Raw genomic sequence first — 19231 nt, 5'->3', positions numbered from 1 at the left:
TTCATAATTTTGTAGTTCCAGTCATCTTTTATAGTCAACATGCTAAAGTATGATGACAGCTGTTTTGGTATGTACTGTGAAACTGCTTTAAGAACTGAAGTATTTAGCCAGATGTTTCCTTTCTGTGAGCAGAATGAACATGAAAGGACTTTTGATGGTATTGTACAAAATTTTGCCATTTAATATATGCAGAATTTCAGATTGTGGAGTTCTTTATTGATATGTGTTCCTTGTTTCATCTTTCTCAGTTATGCACAGTGATTCGTCACCAGCACCCCCATTTCTTTAGTATTGAAATGAATCAAGGTTTTTCTTTGAATCTCCCATGCACCAGTGAAAAGCTGTTTGCACAATTTCTGGCCAATTCTGGGTTACTATGGTGACAGTTTGTTGTGAGCTGAGCATGGTGGTGAGTGCAGTGTGGTGTTGAGGGTCAGTGACTACAAGCCTAAGCAATCCTGGCAAATTAATCTCGTCTTGCATCCTCAATTTTCCTCCGATGAAAACTGAGTATTTGCTGTCCTGAAAAATATGAAGTAAATATGGAACATATCATACACTGATACATTTTCATAAATCCAAACTACTGTAGTTTCCTCCTCCACTTCCAAAACATACACAACTGATAGAGAAAACGATTCAGAAAATGGGGCCAGTTTGCGGCATGGGCAACTGCTGTGGTTTTGCATTTGTTTCTCCCTTTTTTTTTTTTTTTTTTATCCATTCCTTTTTTTATAATCATATATTTATTAGTTAAGTTTAGTATTTAGTACTGTACAGAGAGAGAGAGAGAGAGAGAGAGAGAGAAATACAGACTGACAGTGGTATTTGACTCGAGTTGTTTTATTTCAGAGTCCCCTCTTAGCGTCGTTTGTCTTGCGGGTTGCTTGGGCTTGAGTCTTGCTGGGGTGTGTGTGGTTGTGGTGGTAGAGGCTTCTCGTATGCACTTACTGCTTTTTTTTTTTTTTTTTTTCCCCCTACCTGTCTTAATCTAGCTGTCTTGCTGCAAACTTATATAATCCTCCTGCCCTGTTTATGTATCTGTCTCATGCTTACAATTCCTCTACCAAACTAATCTCCTTAAAATATTTCTGACATTCTTAATCTGTATCTGTCAGTCTTTAAAGTATGTACCAACAGTCACTTTGTTGAGTCAATATGTCTGTCATCTTGCTTACCATTTGTTTACCAAAATGATCTTCCCTAGTGGTCTCTGAATATGTCTGTTACATGCATTTTTATTGTCAGTCTCTTCTTGCAAGTTGTATATGTGTATCAACCTACTTTTTTTTTTTTTTTTTTTTTTTTTATCCCACTGCCATGAAAAGTTGGTCATAACAGAAAGAACTTCAGACATTTCTGTTCCTGCTCGTTAACAGCCCCTGCCACCTTTTCAACATGTATTCCATAACCTTCCTCTTGATCTAGTATCTCACTCTCATACCGCGTGTTCAATATTCATTCTTCATTCACTTCATAATGCACTTACAACAGAAGTTCCATTTTTGTACTACTTACATTACCTACCAGTAACTTTATATCCCTACTTATGATGATATCCTGCTTACTGTTATTCGTAATGGCATGTGTATGGCCTAACAAATATGTTTTCATATTTTTCTATCTTTCTTTCTCCTTTCTCTCTTGTCAGATGTTTAGTCTCTGGGTTCATCTCAATAGTATCTCCAGCCCTGTCTTTCACAGCTCTTGCCCCTGATGACTACCTGATTAAAGTTATTAGTGTCACTGCCTCATTGCTTTATGGACCTTTTTCTTTTGTACCAAGTGAACATCTTTGAACTGTATAGGTGTAGTAGTGTAGCTTGGAATTTAGATTGTGAAACCCTTAAAATTTTCATTTTTTTTTCTGTAGTTTGGGCATCATTAGTTTGTACGGATGTTCACTAGGTATAGTTTCCTTTCACTTCTCTATTGTATCATTACTTCTTCTTTTTTTTTTAGTTTTTCTTCTTTCCTGTATTACTGATGTGGTTTCTTATGTATGATATATTCACATGGAAGAGACTTTTCAGTGTTTATTTTATGTGGCACTGCTGTCTTCCACATTTTCCCTTCCATCCTCACATTATGTTTCTCACTTTTATTTCATTTTTTTTGCACTGATTATTTTGCTTCCTTCTGTTCCTCTATTTTTTTTCCACAGCATTCCAAACTTACACACACACACACACACACACACACACACACACACACACACACACACACACACACACTCGCTGGTGCAGTGGTAACGTTCTCGCTTGCCAACTGATGGACGGGAGTTCGCACCTCGCTCAGGTTGCGAAAAGTTTCACTGACGAAGTGGGTGGTTACTGTCCCCCTTGAGCAAGGGGACGGGTGTGTGCGTGTGTGAAGGTCACAGCCTTGCCCTTAGATCGGACTATATGAGCTCTCAGCTCCCTTCCGGGAGGGTAAAAATCTGACGATCATGACCATCAAGTGATCCTGACCAACCCGGTGAATTACACTCGCTGGTGCTGTGATAACGTTCTCGCTTGCCAACTGGTGGACGGGAGTTCACGCCTTGCTCAGGTTGCGAAAAGTTTCACTGACGAAGTGGGTGGTTACTGTCCCCCTTGAGCAAGGGGACGGGTGTGTGCTTGTGTGAAGGTCACAGCCTTGCCCTTAGATCGGACTATATGAGCTCTCAGCTCCCTTCCGAGAGGGTAAAAGCTGACGATCACGACCATCAAGTGATCCTGACCGACCCGGTGAATTATATAATTACACACACACACACACACACACACAGTGTTCTTTCCTACTTCCCTTAAATAATTTTTGACTTCTTTCCTTAATTGCATCTTCCATACTCTATTTTCTCTCTTTTCACTATCCTTTCCCCTCGCCCCCCTTTTTTTTATACATTCTGTCCCTCATTAATTGTTTTTTCTTCATTGTTCCATCTTTTTCTTTTTTCCTTTCTTCCTTGCTTCCTTTCATTCTTTCATTGATTTATTGATTCAGTAATTTATTTATTTATCACTTCACAAGCGTGTATTCAGTTCCTTTTTCCTACGTTTCGCCACTTTCGTATCACAGTCATCTCTTCCCTTTTTCTCAAGTTCCTTCCTTCCTTCATCACTTCAGTTGCTCATTATCAGCACCTTAACCTGTGTGGTGCATGAACAGCATTATGCTCTCTGGTGGAGGGTGCAGCTTATACAAGGCATCATACAGCTTGCAAAGTGTCATCCACAGTGTTTTTTTTTTTTTTTTTCCCTGAAAACCCAGTCATAACCATCATCCTTACCTAGTTTCTGTCATTAATATTTTTCATGGGACTTTAATTCAGGTAATTTGATGTTTTTCCATGTGATATTTTCCTTACTTTGTGTTAACATATGTGAAATTTGTTGCATTATATTTGTTGATTTTAACTGGACAACTAAAATTAATTCTCATACATCAAAATACAATATGAAGAGGCTGTTGCGATTGAATAGCCACATGTAAATATGAAATGCATATTTTTATTACATTAACTCAGTCTTTTAAATGCAGTGTGTCCAGACATTTAAGAAAAATGGATCTTGAATTTAGCTTTTTTGTTCAGATCTAAGCCTTTGGTTGTTGTTTTTTTTGCATTTAAAAAATACCATATGAAAAGTACAGTACTGCATAGTGATCTTTTCTTTGGTTTATTACTGTATATGCAATATTTGCAGGATGCGGATGGAATTTAAGCTCAAATGTGTTGATATCATGATTAAAATCAGCAGGTGATGCGGTGACATGTAAAGCATGCCTGTTTGGATTTTAAACACTAATTTGATATGAAAGTACAAGACACATATTTATTATTTAGCTTGATCTTCTCTTTTTAGTACAGATTTGTAGGTAGTACAGTGTGATCTTTATTATCTTCACATAGCATACAGACACTTTATCATATTCGTTTTTAAAGTGTATCTCACACACCACTTGATCAGTGAACCAAGCTGTAAGCACAGTCATTTGGGTATCTTAGCCACTTCACTACAATGATGTATTATGTACTTTATTCTGTCTACTGTCAAATGCATTTACACATCTTGGGAGTGGCTTTGAAGTGAAGAAATTTGATACAACCTTCATTAACCCATCTGGCATGAGAGATGTTTCATAAGCTGAATAAAAACATATTGAAGTAGCAAAATTCAAAGATAACATCATGTGACTGAAGGGTTAGAGTAATGGATAAAAAGTGCCTTACACCTGAAGGGTTTGTCTGTGTGTATGTAAACTCTTTAGTAACTCTGATCCAGCACCATCCTACACCGCCTTATGAGTTCTTGTTGCAATTTAGCACATTAGCTTTTGCCTGATGAAATGTGGTGGCTCTCAGCAGTATGTCATTGGTTGTCCAGGGGGAGGACCCAAGCTGTGTACAGGTACGTATTGTGTGGAAGAAATTTTGCTGTAGATTGGTGGTAAGTTTTTTTATACACTAATGGAGTGTACAGTTCACAACAGGAGAAAATTATAAAAAGTATTGTTTTGCAGGGTATAAGAGACAGAACATAGGTTATTTAATGAGAGATATTTAGAAAGGAAATGAAGTCTGCCAAGGTATTAAAAGTGAGTCTTGCACAATACATTGAGAGTTGACCGACAAAACTGATTCTGTCCATCTTTGGCCTATTGAATAAGATAAACCTGATTTCAACCCTGAACTTGTTACTGAGTGTAAAATCTAAGTGTTTTTCTTCATTGCCTGTTATTAATCTGTTAATGTAAATACTTTCAGCAGGAAAAATATATATATATAAGAAAACTAGTGAACTTAGTCCTGTCAGTCCAATGATGTACTTTTTCGTGATATTCGTGCTACTGATACAATGCATCATCGGATTGAAGAGGTTGTGATTTTGCCATAATTGGACAACCACCTCTGTAATTTAGGCCACTTCTAAGGTGAATGAAACTGGTATTGGCCAGAACAAGGTAAACAATTCCTCATCTAAATGGATGGATTAGTGGAGACAGTGTTTTCAGTTAGAGTGTTATTTCCAGAGCTATTAAAAATCATCTGGCATTAGTCAGAATAAGATTTTAAAAAAGGCATTATCTGACTGAAGAGGTAAATGGGTTTCATTTGTCAGCCTTTAATAGTCCATGAATTGTCGTACATTAGATTCTGAACAGCAGAGGGTAATTAGAGCAAACTCACAATTAACCCCTTCATTTTGATAACCTGTTTTCTATTCCTGTTACCCTCAGACAATTTTATTCAACAGCATATTCAACTCATGTTTGGAAGGAGTTGATTTAGGCTATATTTAACCCCTTCAGTTCAAAGAATCTTTCAGAAAGGGAATGAATCATCTGGAGGTAGTTAGAATAACTTTAAAGAGTGTCATTGGATTAAAAGGATTAAGGCAAATGTTGAAGCTTTACATCCTTCCTTGGTCATCTTATTTTTTTTTTTTTTTTTTTTTTTTTTTTTTTATTACTTCCATGGATCCTGCTTGTGTTTAACATAACTTCTCTGTCCCTTCTTGTTATTCTGTTGTAACAACTGTATCATTCCTTTAATCTTAAATCTGTGTTTACGTTCCACTATTTAGTTTAATTAATTGCAAGGGTTCTCGTGGTAAAGTACAGCACAGTATTATCACGATCAAAAGTTTGAAAGTTGGGGGCGCCCATCATCCATTCACTTGATGAAATGCTGCTTTGGGTGTCTGACCTTTCCTCTCTTCCCTCCTTCCTCTTCTGTCTTTCTTTCCTTCATTCTTTCCTCTTCCTTCTGCTTAGGCATGACTTTACACTCCCTCATCTTTCTTTCCTTCTTTCTTTCCTCTTCCTGCTGCCTACAGGTGACTTCTACACTGAATGACAAGACAGGAGACTGCTGGTGAATTTCTCATGATAGTACCACACATTTTCCTCTTAGTCATTCCATCTCCTGCACATTGAGCTTAACGCCATCGACCAGAGGACATATTTTATCATTTATACTTGCTGCTGCCAGATTTTTTTTTTTCCATTATATTTGAGCTCCATATTAGTGAAGGGATTAATGCAGGCAGAAAATGTCTTCACCAGTTCAGCAAGTTTATCCAAAAGCTGAATAAATTATCTGAAGATAGCAAAAATAAAATAGAAATAGATCACTTGATGAAAAGGATTTAGAGTGGCCTGTCTTGTATCTTTTTATCCCTCCATCCTGAATCTTGGAACATCCCTTTTCATCTTGATCTTTTTCAAATCTTCCTCTTACCAGTTTAACTTAAGCTCACCTCTGCATCTAGTGGTCTTTTGTAGTGACTACAATGCCCTTGTTTAAGTGGCAGTCACATGTAGGTTTGGTCACCAAGACGTCACTGGAGGTTTTTCAGTCATGCACTATAATGCCACAATGGGAAGTAGCCTGTCATATATTCGTAATTATATTTGACTACTATAACCCAGCCTTGGGCCCCTGCACTTTGAAATGGGAACACCGAATACAGTAGTGCTTGCATACTCCACAGAGAACTCAACCTCTGCAACCTGCTGTGAGAGTGACATTTCATATCAATTTTGATCGCTCCCATCTCTCTATCCTTCATGTCGGGTAAACCTCCTTTTGTATAATTCTGGTCACATTTCTGTAGCTTGGAGCCTTAGTGCCTTAACAGGGTAAAATAGAATTGGATATTACTATTACTGCTCTCAGTCTTCATTTTCATCAGTGCTCACCTCGTATTCTCTCCATGTACCCCTCTCTCACTTGATAGACAACTCAGCCTCTTTTATTTTCTCCCTTCTTTCCATCCTTTATGTTGTATATTCTATTTTCATATCTCCTCTTCATTTTCCATGCACACATTCTCTTCTCAGTTTGTAAAGCAATTTTCACTTGCCCCACAGAACTTGATAGTGTCTTTGATCCTTCCTATCTTTCCTCCTTCCATCATAAATTGCTTAAATATGTCTATCTCTTCACATTCATTCAAGCTTATATCCATATCTGGTGGTTAAGTGGTTAGGATACCCCATTTGGAGTGATGGCCTTGCATATGCTTGATCCCAACTGAAGGTTTTTGATCATGTAATGCCACCAAGGGGAGTAGTCTAGTCATCTACAGTGTCCTGGACTGTGGTAGCCTTGCTTCTGGTCCCTACATCCCTCACTCACCCGACAGGCAACTCAACCATCGTATCATGGAGCTTGAGAGTGAGCTAGATGATGCCCGAGTTGCATCTGTAGCTGCTACTGGCTCATCTTCCTCGGACTTGGGCTCAGCAGCTCGACTGGGAGCAGCAGGGAGTGGTGGTGGTGACGCCAAGAAAATCACTGAACTGGAGAGGAAGCTGGCTGAGCAAAGTGAGTTATTCATTTACTTAATGCCTTTGTTATGTTGACAACTTTTTAATTTATTCATGTTACCTTTAAGCTATTTTTCAATCAGGAGAACTTCGTACAGTAGAGGTATGATATAAATGATCTTGACTGAACTCTGTCAGTATGAAAGATATTTGCAAAGCCAAATAATATAACTAGTTGGCAACAGGTCGGCCATCTAACCCCCCATCGGGAAGACCGACGTATCATCAGACGAAAGAGACAGTTCCCCACAGACCCAGACTACGCACCTTTCACTTACAACCAGACGAAGCACATCATTAACAACCTCAAGCACTCATCTGCCTGTGGACCAGACAACATAAGCAACATTCACCTTAAACACCTAGGACCACAAGGCATACAAGCACTCACCAACATATCAAAGTACAGCTACTCACACAACATAATACCCAACATCTGGAAGCATGGCAATATCATCACTATCCCTAAACCCAACAAAAACCCCATGTTACCCTCCTCACATCGCCCCATCACACTCCTCTGCACCCCCTCTAAAGTCACTGAACGACTGATACTACAACTAGTCACACCTCACATTCCCCTAGCCCAGTTACAACATGGCTTTAGGCCACTACACTCCACAAACACCCTTCTTACAGACCTTACACAGAGCGTTTTCGATGGCATAAATTCAGCTAGGCCACCACACAGAACTCTCCTAATCACACTAGACATTAGCAAAGCTTTTGATGCCATCCCCCGCCACAACCTCACAAACAAAATACTCAACACAAACATGCACAATAACACAAAAAGATGGCTGGCAAACTACTTAGCAGGCAAACTTCTTAGCAGGCAGATGTGCACACGTAACATTTGCCGGTAAGTCTTCTAACATCAGAAACTTCACAAACGGCATCCCCCAAGGATCTGTTTTGTCTCCTACACCCTTTAATCTATACATGCACGACATACCCACACCCCACACACCATAGATACACATAGCTTCCTATGCAGATGATATAACACATGTACACACCAAAACTCAAACACAGCTGCACACATCATTCAACCTTACCTCAACACACTACACGAATGGTTCACCACAAACAGGCTCAAAATAGTCCCAGCCAAATCTACAGTTACTCTTCTCACAAACTGGACAGCAGAACACAGTCGCATCCCACACCTCACCATAAACAACACTCCACTACCACACACACACACCCCCCCAAAATCCTTGGTGTAACATACAATACATCAGTGTCATTCAAACAACTCATCACAAACATTAAAAATAAAATAACACCAAGACTCAATGCTTTGAGGTCACTTGCCCATACAACATTCGGACACAACAAAGAAACCACCACCACAGTATACAAACAATACATACGTTCAGTGATGAATTATGCAAGCCCTGGCTGGGCTTCTAACCTGACCAAAACACACTACAACACTCTACAGACCATACAGAACAAGGCCCTAAAAATAATCATAGGCAGCACAGCTACTACACCCACAGACCACCTACATCAAGAAACCAAAGTCCTCAAGGTCAAGGATCACCTAGACATGAGAGGCACCCAGTTTCTTGCTGCAGCCTCCACAAACCCACAACATCCACTACAGTACATGGCAGCACATCCACCCACACCAAGGAACATCAAAACAACACCCAGCACACGATACCATACACAAATACTGTCATCTCTCCCCCCTCGCCCACCTCAGACCAGCTTCCAGAAGCATATCCACACTCAGATCACTCGCCGCTCCATTCAGTCACTTAAAGACATCACACAGCTGAATGCACGGCCTCCTGACATCCACCCTTCTGAATCCTATCTTCCTCGTGAGGACAGGGTCCACCTGGTCAGGCTGAGATGTGGGCACCATCCAGCCCTTTTAAGCTACCAGAAGAGGCTGGATGACTCCGTCGCTGATGCCTGTCCAGGATGCAACACAGCACCCCATACTATTAAGCACATTATGGAAGACTGCATTGCACACAATCACCTACGCCAACAACACAACATGCACTCTTTGAGAGCTCTGTGGGAAAGCCCAGTCTCGGCCATGGCCTTCCTAAGGGACTCGGGGCTGTTCGGCCAGACTGCCTAGGGAACAACTACTACTACTACTACTAGTTGGCAACAAGAATAAAACAAACAGTATATCATCATACTGAGGAGTCTGCTAGAAATCTGCACCACATTGTCATACAGTATTACTATAGCCTACTGATGCTGGATGTATTTAGTTGAATGAGGAAGACTTGCATATCTCAAACTGCTCCTTAGTGTAATGTAATGACTATCTTATAGGCAGGTTATGTACAGTAATTAGGATACTGATAAGCACTTCCTTTATTATAGTAGCTTTAAAACTGACTTATGGAGTGTACTTTTGAAAATACAGTTATATACAATCTATGTGATATGAAAGTACCAAACTCGTGCCAAAACTAATTTGTTACTCGATCTTTCAAAACACAATCTTGTGACAGCGGAGCGTGTTAGGAGCTTAGAAGAGAGTCTGAGCAAGAAGGAGAGCGAAATGGGAGCAATGGAGGAACGCTATAAGAAATACTTAGGAAAAGCCAAATCTGTCATCAAGACCCTGGACCCCAAGCACAACCCTGCTCTTGTCCCAGACCTCTCCAACCTCCGTTCCACAATACATGAGAAGGAGAGAATCATTGATAACATGGAGGTAAAACAGGAGAAGCGAGATAGTTTTTTTCTGCATCTGACAGCCATATACCCAAATGATAGTATGAGAGCCTCACATGTAGAGAAGAAAATAATAATAATTACCCTACAAAAAATACAAATTCATCCAAGTGTTGTCCTAAGTTAGCATTCTGGTATACATCATTTGTTTAATTTTGTAGTTCTTACACATTTCAGACTGTGATAAATAGGTATATGGCTGTTGATCATATTCCTGTTCATAATTTGTTTTGCTCACATCTCTTACCTCTCCAACCTCCACTCCACTATTGTCAGTATCAAGGTAAATTTGAAGTGAACTAATTTTTCTATGTTTTAGTAGTATTCATATTCTTAATGGCCTTTCTACAGATCTTAATAAGTAAGCTATATCATGATGCAGCTTTTTTGTCATTTATAGCTTACAGGTAAAACAGAAGAGAGCTAATTTTTTGTTTTAGTCATGTTTATTTCAGAATTGAGTGGTAGATACGGGTGCTAACCATCCACTCACTCGATGTAGTGCTACTCTCAGGTGTCTGCCCTTTCCTCTCCTCCATATTTCTTTCCTTCCATCCTCTTCTGTCTTTCTCTCCTTCATTCTTTCCTTGTCCTTCTGCCCATGGGTGACTTTACACTCCTCCTTTTGTCTTTCTTTCCATCAATCTTTCCTCCTCCTTCTGCCTGTGGGTGACTCTACACTGAGTGACAAGCCAAATGGTTTCCTGTACACTAGGAAACCATTTACTATACTGGGTGGTAACCATATAATCAAATTTTGGCACCTGGTGTTTTAGTGAGTAATTTTGGCACTCCAGTCGGATTGAGCCGGTGAAGGTTTATATCCAAGGAATGATTGGGGTTTATTGCTCACATATTGCCACTCAGGGATGGGTGAGGCTGGTCACTCTCATCTTAAATGTCAGGACCAACTTGCCTAGCCCCGGACTCCTACGCTCCTCATGGGGCATTTTAGGATTGGATGATGAATGAATGAAAGATTCTTTCTGAATTTCTCTCTCTCTCTCTCTCTGTATAATATATATATATATATATATATATATACCTGTGTATATATATATATATAGATATAGATATGTATGTATGTATATGAAGAGATGAGATAGAGAAATTTGCAGGGAAAACGTGGCAAAGAGTGGCTCAGTCAAGGAGTTCGTGGAAAAGGTTGGGGGAGGCCTTTGTTCAGCAGTGGACTAGTTATGGCTGATGATGATGATGACATATATATATATATATATATATATATATATATATGTTTACTGTACCTAAAATTCCACTCCTTATCTTGAATGCTGAACTGTAACAAGAGCTGACACACTATATTATAGTAATCCATCCACTGTGATTTAACAAAGATTTCTAGCTAATCTTGAGTGCTGAGCTGCAACAAGACGTTATCACTGTAGTATTAGCCATGACAGAGTGCTGAGGAAAGGATGTAGAGCTGTAGTTTTGTCGTATTATGCCACTGATCTACAGGAAGTAAGTTGCAAAAGATGAAAATCTCTGCCAAGGTACAGTGAACTAAATACAATGAGCAAACTACTGTACAAGTTTGTTCCCCCTCCTGAGGCCCAGCAGTCTTCCAGGTTCCACACTCCATATGTCATCACTTCAGCACTATTTCCAACCATCAGTGTTGAGTGTATGCTTTGGTTGTCTCATTCATGACAGACCAACAGGTCTGTTGCTGTTTGCTTTCCTTTGTACTTCTTTGATGCCCCAGTAATAGTATATGCATGGGTGTTTTGTGACACATCAGTGGGTCAGGTGGAAGATTAGTAAAGTCCGTTTTAATAAAACCAAATCAGATCTTTCGCTGCCTCTCTCCCCCAACCTAAGAATGAAATATCCTTTAGAGAACATACACTTTCTCTAATCACTGGATTTTCATTTACTGACTTACTTTTTGTTGTTTCAGCGAGAGAACGAGAAGACCAAGATGGTGCGAGATATGGAGGAAAAACTGATCACCACTGCTTTCTATAATTTTGTAAGTTAATACATCATATTCCCATAGTTCAGGAGATGTGGAATAGAGAGTCTGACACTACACTTGTTATGTACAATGGCATTCAGGTATTTTGCTGGTACCAGATGATTTTGTTCAGCTTAGGAGACTGCTATACTGAAGGGGCTAATGAAGGGTGATATGGAATCCCTCCAGTTTGAAAAGTCTTCCCTAAGTGGAATTAATGTTTCTAGAGATGGCAAGAAGAAAATAAAATTACATTATGATAGTGTTGGAATCAAGGAGCTAAAATAATGAGTTAATGTGGTTTGTTTTTGTATGGGGTCGGCAGGGTATGCAGATGCACCGTCAGATGATGACCCAGCGTCTCTCCACCATGGACCAGGGCCACTCCTTCCTGGCCCGACAGAGACAGGCTCCCCCTCGTCGGCCACCCATGTCCGGTCCACCTCTGCCCAACAGGTGAGAACTATCTGTCTCTTGTTTCATCCTTCATCTTGTGAGGAGTGGCTTCAACAAAAGAACCTACAGGAATTGCTCTCCATACTTATTCTCTGTCCACTTTTAACTTGGCTTAAGGTTACTATCGCTTCATCCTGAATGCCAAGCTCCAGCAAGAAAATAAAACTACTCCTCCTCCTCCTCCTCCTCCTCCTCCCATGGTACATAACCTTCCCTCAGGTACTCCCCGTCTTGAATTTTGTGTATGAAATTAGGACACACTTCTGATAGAAAAACAACAGTAATTTCTTAAATGTACATTGGCAGTGACCTTTGATATTATGCTGCAAAAATCCGTTGTTCTAGTCAGTCATTCAATCAGTAACTGAATTGTATAAACTTGTATTGTAACACATGTGGGATTTTCTTTTCTCTCCCTCTCCTTTTTTTTTTCTCTCTCTCATATTCATTTGAAGGGAGGGAACATAACAACTATTATTTCAAGTTAAACTTTACTTTCACTTCAGAAGATGCTGGGTGCATATAAGGATTTTGGCTACTGTTAGATGAGTTTATTCAGTTGAGAAACCCAGTGACAGATAAAGAATGAATAACTGTCAGAAAACTTTGCTAATTGTGAAGAATTTCAGGTTTTTCTGATAGCCAACAGACTGTATATGTTTTATATTGATTGAAAGTAGTTGAAGGCAACCAGTTATAAGTTTTCATTTATAAGTGTGAACCACAGGGATATTAATGGTTAACCAGTTCCCTCAGAAGACTTATTTTCCATTTCATTCCTGCTGTCTCAAGATTATTAAATTCAGGAAAATCCCTGGTACTGAAGTGGTTGGTGAAGGCCACTGTGTATCTAACCTCTGTAGTCTGAAACTTCTGTACTGACAAAATCATCTGTAGATTTTTAAAAAAATTATAAAGGATGTCCAAGAAGTCTGTCATCAAAGAGTAATGGTTTGCAATTGTCTTGCATGTGTATATGAAAATGCATCAAGTCTTTATTATATGTTGCTGATGCATTAAAATATGACAGCTGTTTTTGTTACGGCATGTACAATACTGTGCTGTAAATTGGAGGAAATTGGTAAAGTAGCTTTGTAGGAGACTCTGGAATTTTAATAGGTACAGTACAGTAATTTTTAAAAATAAAATACTTTGAAAATCATTGCTAAAAAGGACAAGGCAATACAGTATACAACAAGGCAGTACTGTAGTGCATTCTGAATTGAAGTTCCTTGCGGTCTCATTCCGTATACTGTAGTTGTTTATACAGTTCAGTAATTTGTAGTTGAAAATAATTATTTAAATTGAACTTTATGTCATCTTCATAGTCAGGTATATCTGAACCAGATAAATATTTGTATAGTGATGTGCATAGTGCAGTAAACCTGTAGCTTATGTTGTAGATGTTCTTTAAAGCAGTAGCAGACCTCAGACAAAGTAATGAGGTGTAGAGCAAAGTTATTGCATATTGTACACCATTCAGTACTACCCCTCTACCATTATTCAGTTATATTTATTTTCTGTTCAGTTATCTAACCTATATTTTATGTATTTCAGTTCGATGATAATCCCAACTTACAGCTACATGTGCAGTTTTTCACTTCACAGCAAACCAGGCTTTTTCAAAATGTTATGCAGTACTTAACTAAGTAATATTATTACTGTGTTGCACAGACTGATGGGATAGCTGATAGCTTGTACAAAAGCTTACTTAGTAAATTACATCATCATACACTTTTAAAATTCTGCAGTCAGGTTATTTTCTTTTGTGTGTGACGTTAGATAAGTCTGGTAATGTTTTGTGCTGCAGTTTGATTTCTGGATTTTCAGCAAAGAAGTTGTATATGTGACTGAACAACATTTCAGGTGCATGTAGTTATGAGTTGCATAAGGATCCATGATATTTTTTATAATAACCTCCAAATATGAGTACTTTTATTATTATTATTATTATTATTATTATTATTATTATTATTATTATTGTGACTTGACAACCAAGAGGTCATCTGTCAAGCTTATTCATGAACAAATGATTTTAAATGAGTCCAGTGTGTGGGGGCATGTGGATATTCTGGACATTTCCCATGCTTCATTATGGCAGTGTTAATAATGTTGATTTTATGTGATTTTAATTGTTTGCTGGTACAGCACATAGAATAAGATGTTGGGATCACCAGCTAATTCATGTTTGAAGTCTTTGTAATTTGAGTATATTTGAGTAGCGTGGTCAAAATAAGTTCAAATTACAGAATTGTACCCTCGTAAGAATATGTTTTTAAACTGGGGAGATACAATGGTTTTGACCATTCTGGTTAAAAGCATTGTAACTTCCCCTCAAAATTTGTTTTCCATAAATGAACTATAAAATTCTCTCTTTCTGAAAATAGATTATGTTATGTGTAGCCCTGAAAGACTCTTATGAATTACATTACATCAAGTAGGTCATGTTGTGTCACCTTTAAGTACATGAGTTAGTTTAAGGTGATCAGCAATAGGCAAACCAGTTGAGTCAGATATCCTCATTTACACACTGGACTCACTACAGTTTATGCTTGCTATTAACCCTGATGTGTTTTTGTATGCGTTTCAGTGAGTTTTATGACTATTAGCGCCATCGATGCCTGCTGCCTCCTTGCATGGTTAGTACCCTGTGCTTGCTGCCCTGCCCCGCCCTGCATTGCTGCCCATACCCATATCCATGCCCTATAATCCAGGACTTTCAGCCCCTGGCCCCCCTCCCCTCATTGATCCTAAGAGGTGACTGAAAGTTTTTCAGTCATATGATGACATAATGGGATGGTGATCATTCACTCCAGTATGAGTTGTACTGAACAGTAGTCTTGCCTCAGGGTCTTACATCGCAGAGGGGATAATATGGAACTGGCTGTTTTTTATTTTATTTATTTATATTAAAGAGAGCATTATTCTTCTTAGCAGAGTTCTTCTTAGTTTGGGTGGTTAGTAAAGGCTTTATCAAACCCCTCCAACTCTGAGTTTTTCATAAGCCAATTAAAATGGTCTGGTAATAGCAGGAATAAAAAATAAAACAACACGTGCCAAAGTTGTTAAAACTGAGCAGCCTTACTTTGGTCTGAGATCCCCTTGCACTTGGGTGTTATACATGAATATGTGAATGAATATGGACAGGAATTAGGACAAGACTTACCCACTTCACTCCTGTATGATATTTTTTTTAGATGAGCTCTTCCCATTGCTGAATAAAATCATCTGGACATAGTAAGAAGACAAAACTCAATGAAGAACATCACAGGATTGAAAGCGTTAATGGTACACAATTAAAAACATTCAGGTTTAGAGTGGAAGCCTGAAGTAGCTGTTCATTTACACAAATTACATTGTTCTTGTTATAAGTTGCCCTTTTTAATGTTCTGCTTTGCTACCATACATACACACATCATCTAATCCTGTGTTGCCCCATGAGGAGCATAGGAGCCCAGGGCTAGGCAAGTTGTTAATGACGTTGAGACTGACTAGCCTTACACATCCGTGAGTGACATTACATGAGCAATAAACCCCAACCATCCCTTGGATATAAACTTACACAGACTCAATTCAGTTGGAGCACCTTAATTACCCATTAAACCACCAGGCGTCACAGTTTGGTCTTATGGTTACCACCCAGCATAATAAATGGTTTCCTGGTGTACAGGAAACCATTTGGCATGTCACTCAGTGTAGAGTCACCCATACACAGAAGGAAGAGGAGAGAAAGAAGGAAAGAAAGACGGAAGTGAGAGGAAGGAAGAAAGGAAAGGGCAGTCACCTGTGAGCAGCACTATATCGAATGAGTGGATGGTGAGCACCCCCACTTGCCACTTGCAAAGTCCATTTATATATTACAGTAATTGTGTTTTTTTATAGTTTTACATGTACTATTGGTGCTGGATGGGGTGCCCATCATCCATTCACTTGATGTAGTGCTGCCTACTTCTTCCTCCACTTTTATCTTTTATTTCTTTTTATGTGTCTGCCCTCCTTTCCCTAAGTCTCCCATTCATTCTGTCATGCTTTATTACAATTCTTTCCACTTCAGGTGGCTCTGCATTGAGTGAAAAGTCGAATGGTTTCCTGTAACCCAGGAAGCCATTTAAAATGCTGGATGGTAACCATATAATGAAATAATAGGGTGTAATGGAGTCTACTGTGGTGCCTCTGTTAATTGGATGAAGAGAAGCAAATGCAACATACATCCAGGAGCCAAACCTCCACACTCTTCCCTGTGCTGGTGAGGCACTGTCTACCACAAGGGAACATCGGCTTACTGCATGGGACAGCCCTGCAATGGCAATTGCTTGTCTACAGTTGATGGGTCTGCTTAGTCTGACAGACCAGGGTTACTCAACAACAGCAACAACTGGTACTGTACTAATAAAACTAATTTGCTTACTACTTTCAGTATGCAGTACCAGTTGTAATGAAGCAAGTTATAATATTTTGGTACACATCCCTGACTTCTAATAATGACTGTCTCTATGAGAGATGCACAGTGTCTTCGTGTGCAGGGTCTCTAGAATATAGGCAGTTCTCATATGAAGTCAGGGAAGTATACCAAAATATCTAAACTTTTTCTATACGTTATATTTATAAGGGCTCCAACTTGCATTTGTCGGCCATGGTCACCCAATGGTAACTAGAGAGGGGGGGAAATTGGCAAACCTACATTACAGGAAGTAGTGGAATTTTGAAAGGCAGTTTTCTGCAGCATGCTCTGGACATGACTGCAAGAAATGAATGCTAAAAGAGTTGACTTATAATGAGGTCTCGCCAGTGTAATGTGCTGCATGATCTGGCAAGACCCAGTATTATTAATGTCATGTGTATCTTGTCATGTGATGTTGATAAATGCCTGGAAATAGATGTCTACTGGTAAGTGTTAGTCCAGCGTGTCTGAGTTTCTTTGGAAGGTAAGAAATGTGAATAACTGCAGTTGGCCTGTGTGATGCATTTTTTTTTTTTTTTTTTTTTTTTTTTTTTTTTAAGACCTACAATATTGTAATGAAAATACACCTGATGTATAGAAATTGGTGAAATAATTAGTCAGGGAATCCAGCGACAATTATGGCGTTTATACGGTGGTACAGTATCAGGTTATCAGGATATGCAGTGTAGCAGCCAGGTTTCACACAGACTCATTGACCCTTCATGAGAAAGCAACAGGCAAGAGAAGCAGATGTATTTATTTATTGATTGATTTGTAAATAGCAACTGTAAAAAAATGTATTTTGTGCATATACTTTATTAGCATGTAAAAATGTTTAACAGTCTTGGGCTTCCTTCCAAGGAATAGGTAATCTGAAACTTTTCATGTCTGTACCTTATTAATACAGTATATACCTTCACATTAAGAATGTAAAAGTATCTTACCTTTTTGTCTTATTTGGTATTTAATAATGTAGAGGATGGACTATTACTGTGTAGCAGATAACACTGCTGAGAAAATGGCAAAGGAGTAAGATGAACAGTGATACACAACTTTCACTTACTGTATAGTTGATCTGGACTTGGTTGAGAATATGAAAATGGCAGTGTACTATGAGCATATTTATGTGATACCCCACATTGCACTTGACCCTGCTGGTGAGTGGAAATAAATAAAATATATTGTCCAAGATAAATACGTATAATAATCATCATTAACAGATGGAGATTATTTTCAGAAATTATAGCCAAATTTAAAGAACTTGTAGGTTTCTCCTCCAGTTTTAGGTGTAAATGAAATTGATAGGAAAGGAACTGACATTTTAAAGAAAGAATTACTGTAACTGTAAGTGAAAAATTTATTTTCACCTTTATTGGGAATTTGTATTGAGCAATCACTGTAGGGGTATTGTATGAATGAGGCTGACTTTGTTTCTTGTCCTCTTATTCTGGCTAAGACAAGACATTGTTATTCAAGTTAGAAAGGATTTTAGTAATGAAACAGTTAGTGAAAGATCTTTATTTTTAAGTCCTTTAGTATGGAGGGTCTTCCCTAAGATGAATTAAACTGTGTGGTAGCATGAATAAATGTCATCCTAATGTAAGTGATTAATACATATTAAGACAGGTATGATATTTTGTCTCTCCCCCCTCCCACTCCACAGACACACTCCGTCCAGTAGCCATTATGAGGACATGAGGATCAGCTGACTCCTGCTGCCATCGTGTGGGAGTGGTGGTGTTATGTTGTGAGCAGCTTGTACCTCACCAGCAAGCTCAGTTGTTCCTTGGTTTATTATAAGCAAGCTGGGGAAGGGATTTGGGAGGGTGGGTGATGTTTGTTGGGTTGGTTGAAACTTGGAATTGCCTTGGTCAGTACTGGTATAATGAAGTGGGATGGGTGTATGTTGAAGTACAGAGCCTCTTGCTTTTAAAATAGATACTGTACCAGAGTACATATATTGGTAGTTACCAGGTGTAAGAACAATATTGGCTTGTTGAAGCTAATAGGTTTGCCTTATTCTGTAGTGGTGTTGTGAAAAAGGCAGAAAGATTGTATTTTGGAGTAAGGAGTTAACTGATACCGTATTTAACCCTTAGTGGATGGGAAGGCAACCAATTACCAAGTATAAAAACAATAATGGGTGGTGAAATATGTGTGCTCTGCCTTGTATGATACAGTTGTTATGAAGAGGGAAGATAATATGTACTGTATTTGAGGATAAAGAATTATTAGACATTATAGAGACCAGAGTACCAAGTGCAGAAACAGTAATTGTTAGCTGGAGCATTTTTAATATGCCATGTCCTACAGTGGTTTTGGAA

At 38.8% G+C, this 19231-nt stretch overlaps 1 protein-coding gene across 1 annotated transcript in view; it reads left to right on the top strand.

Annotated features, from left to right (window-relative positions):
* Positions 1–19025, top strand: part of LOC145410375 (protein Hook homolog 3-like) — a 200823-nt gene extending 181798 nt beyond the window's left edge. The window contains exons 13-17 of the mRNA XM_080280527.1: positions 7134–7315; positions 9807–10012; positions 11954–12025; positions 12336–12466; positions 18571–19025. Of these exons, the coding sequence (XP_080136653.1) occupies positions 7134–7315; positions 9807–10012; positions 11954–12025; positions 12336–12466; positions 18571–18616 (637 nt within the window). The 3' untranslated portion in view covers positions 18617–19025. The remainder of the gene's footprint in view (positions 1–7133; positions 7316–9806; positions 10013–11953; positions 12026–12335; positions 12467–18570) is intronic.
* Positions 19026–19231: the final 206 nt, after the last annotated feature.

This window comes from Coenobita brevimanus, chromosome 85, assembly GCF_032717465.1.
Source record: "Coenobita brevimanus isolate Jiangsu-jjx chromosome 85, ASM3271746v2, whole genome shotgun sequence".
NCBI classification, from domain to species: domain Eukaryota; kingdom Metazoa; phylum Arthropoda; class Malacostraca; order Decapoda; family Coenobitidae; genus Coenobita; species Coenobita brevimanus.
Note: the sequence above shows the minus strand (reverse complement) of the source record. Positions and strands in the feature narration are given on the sequence as shown.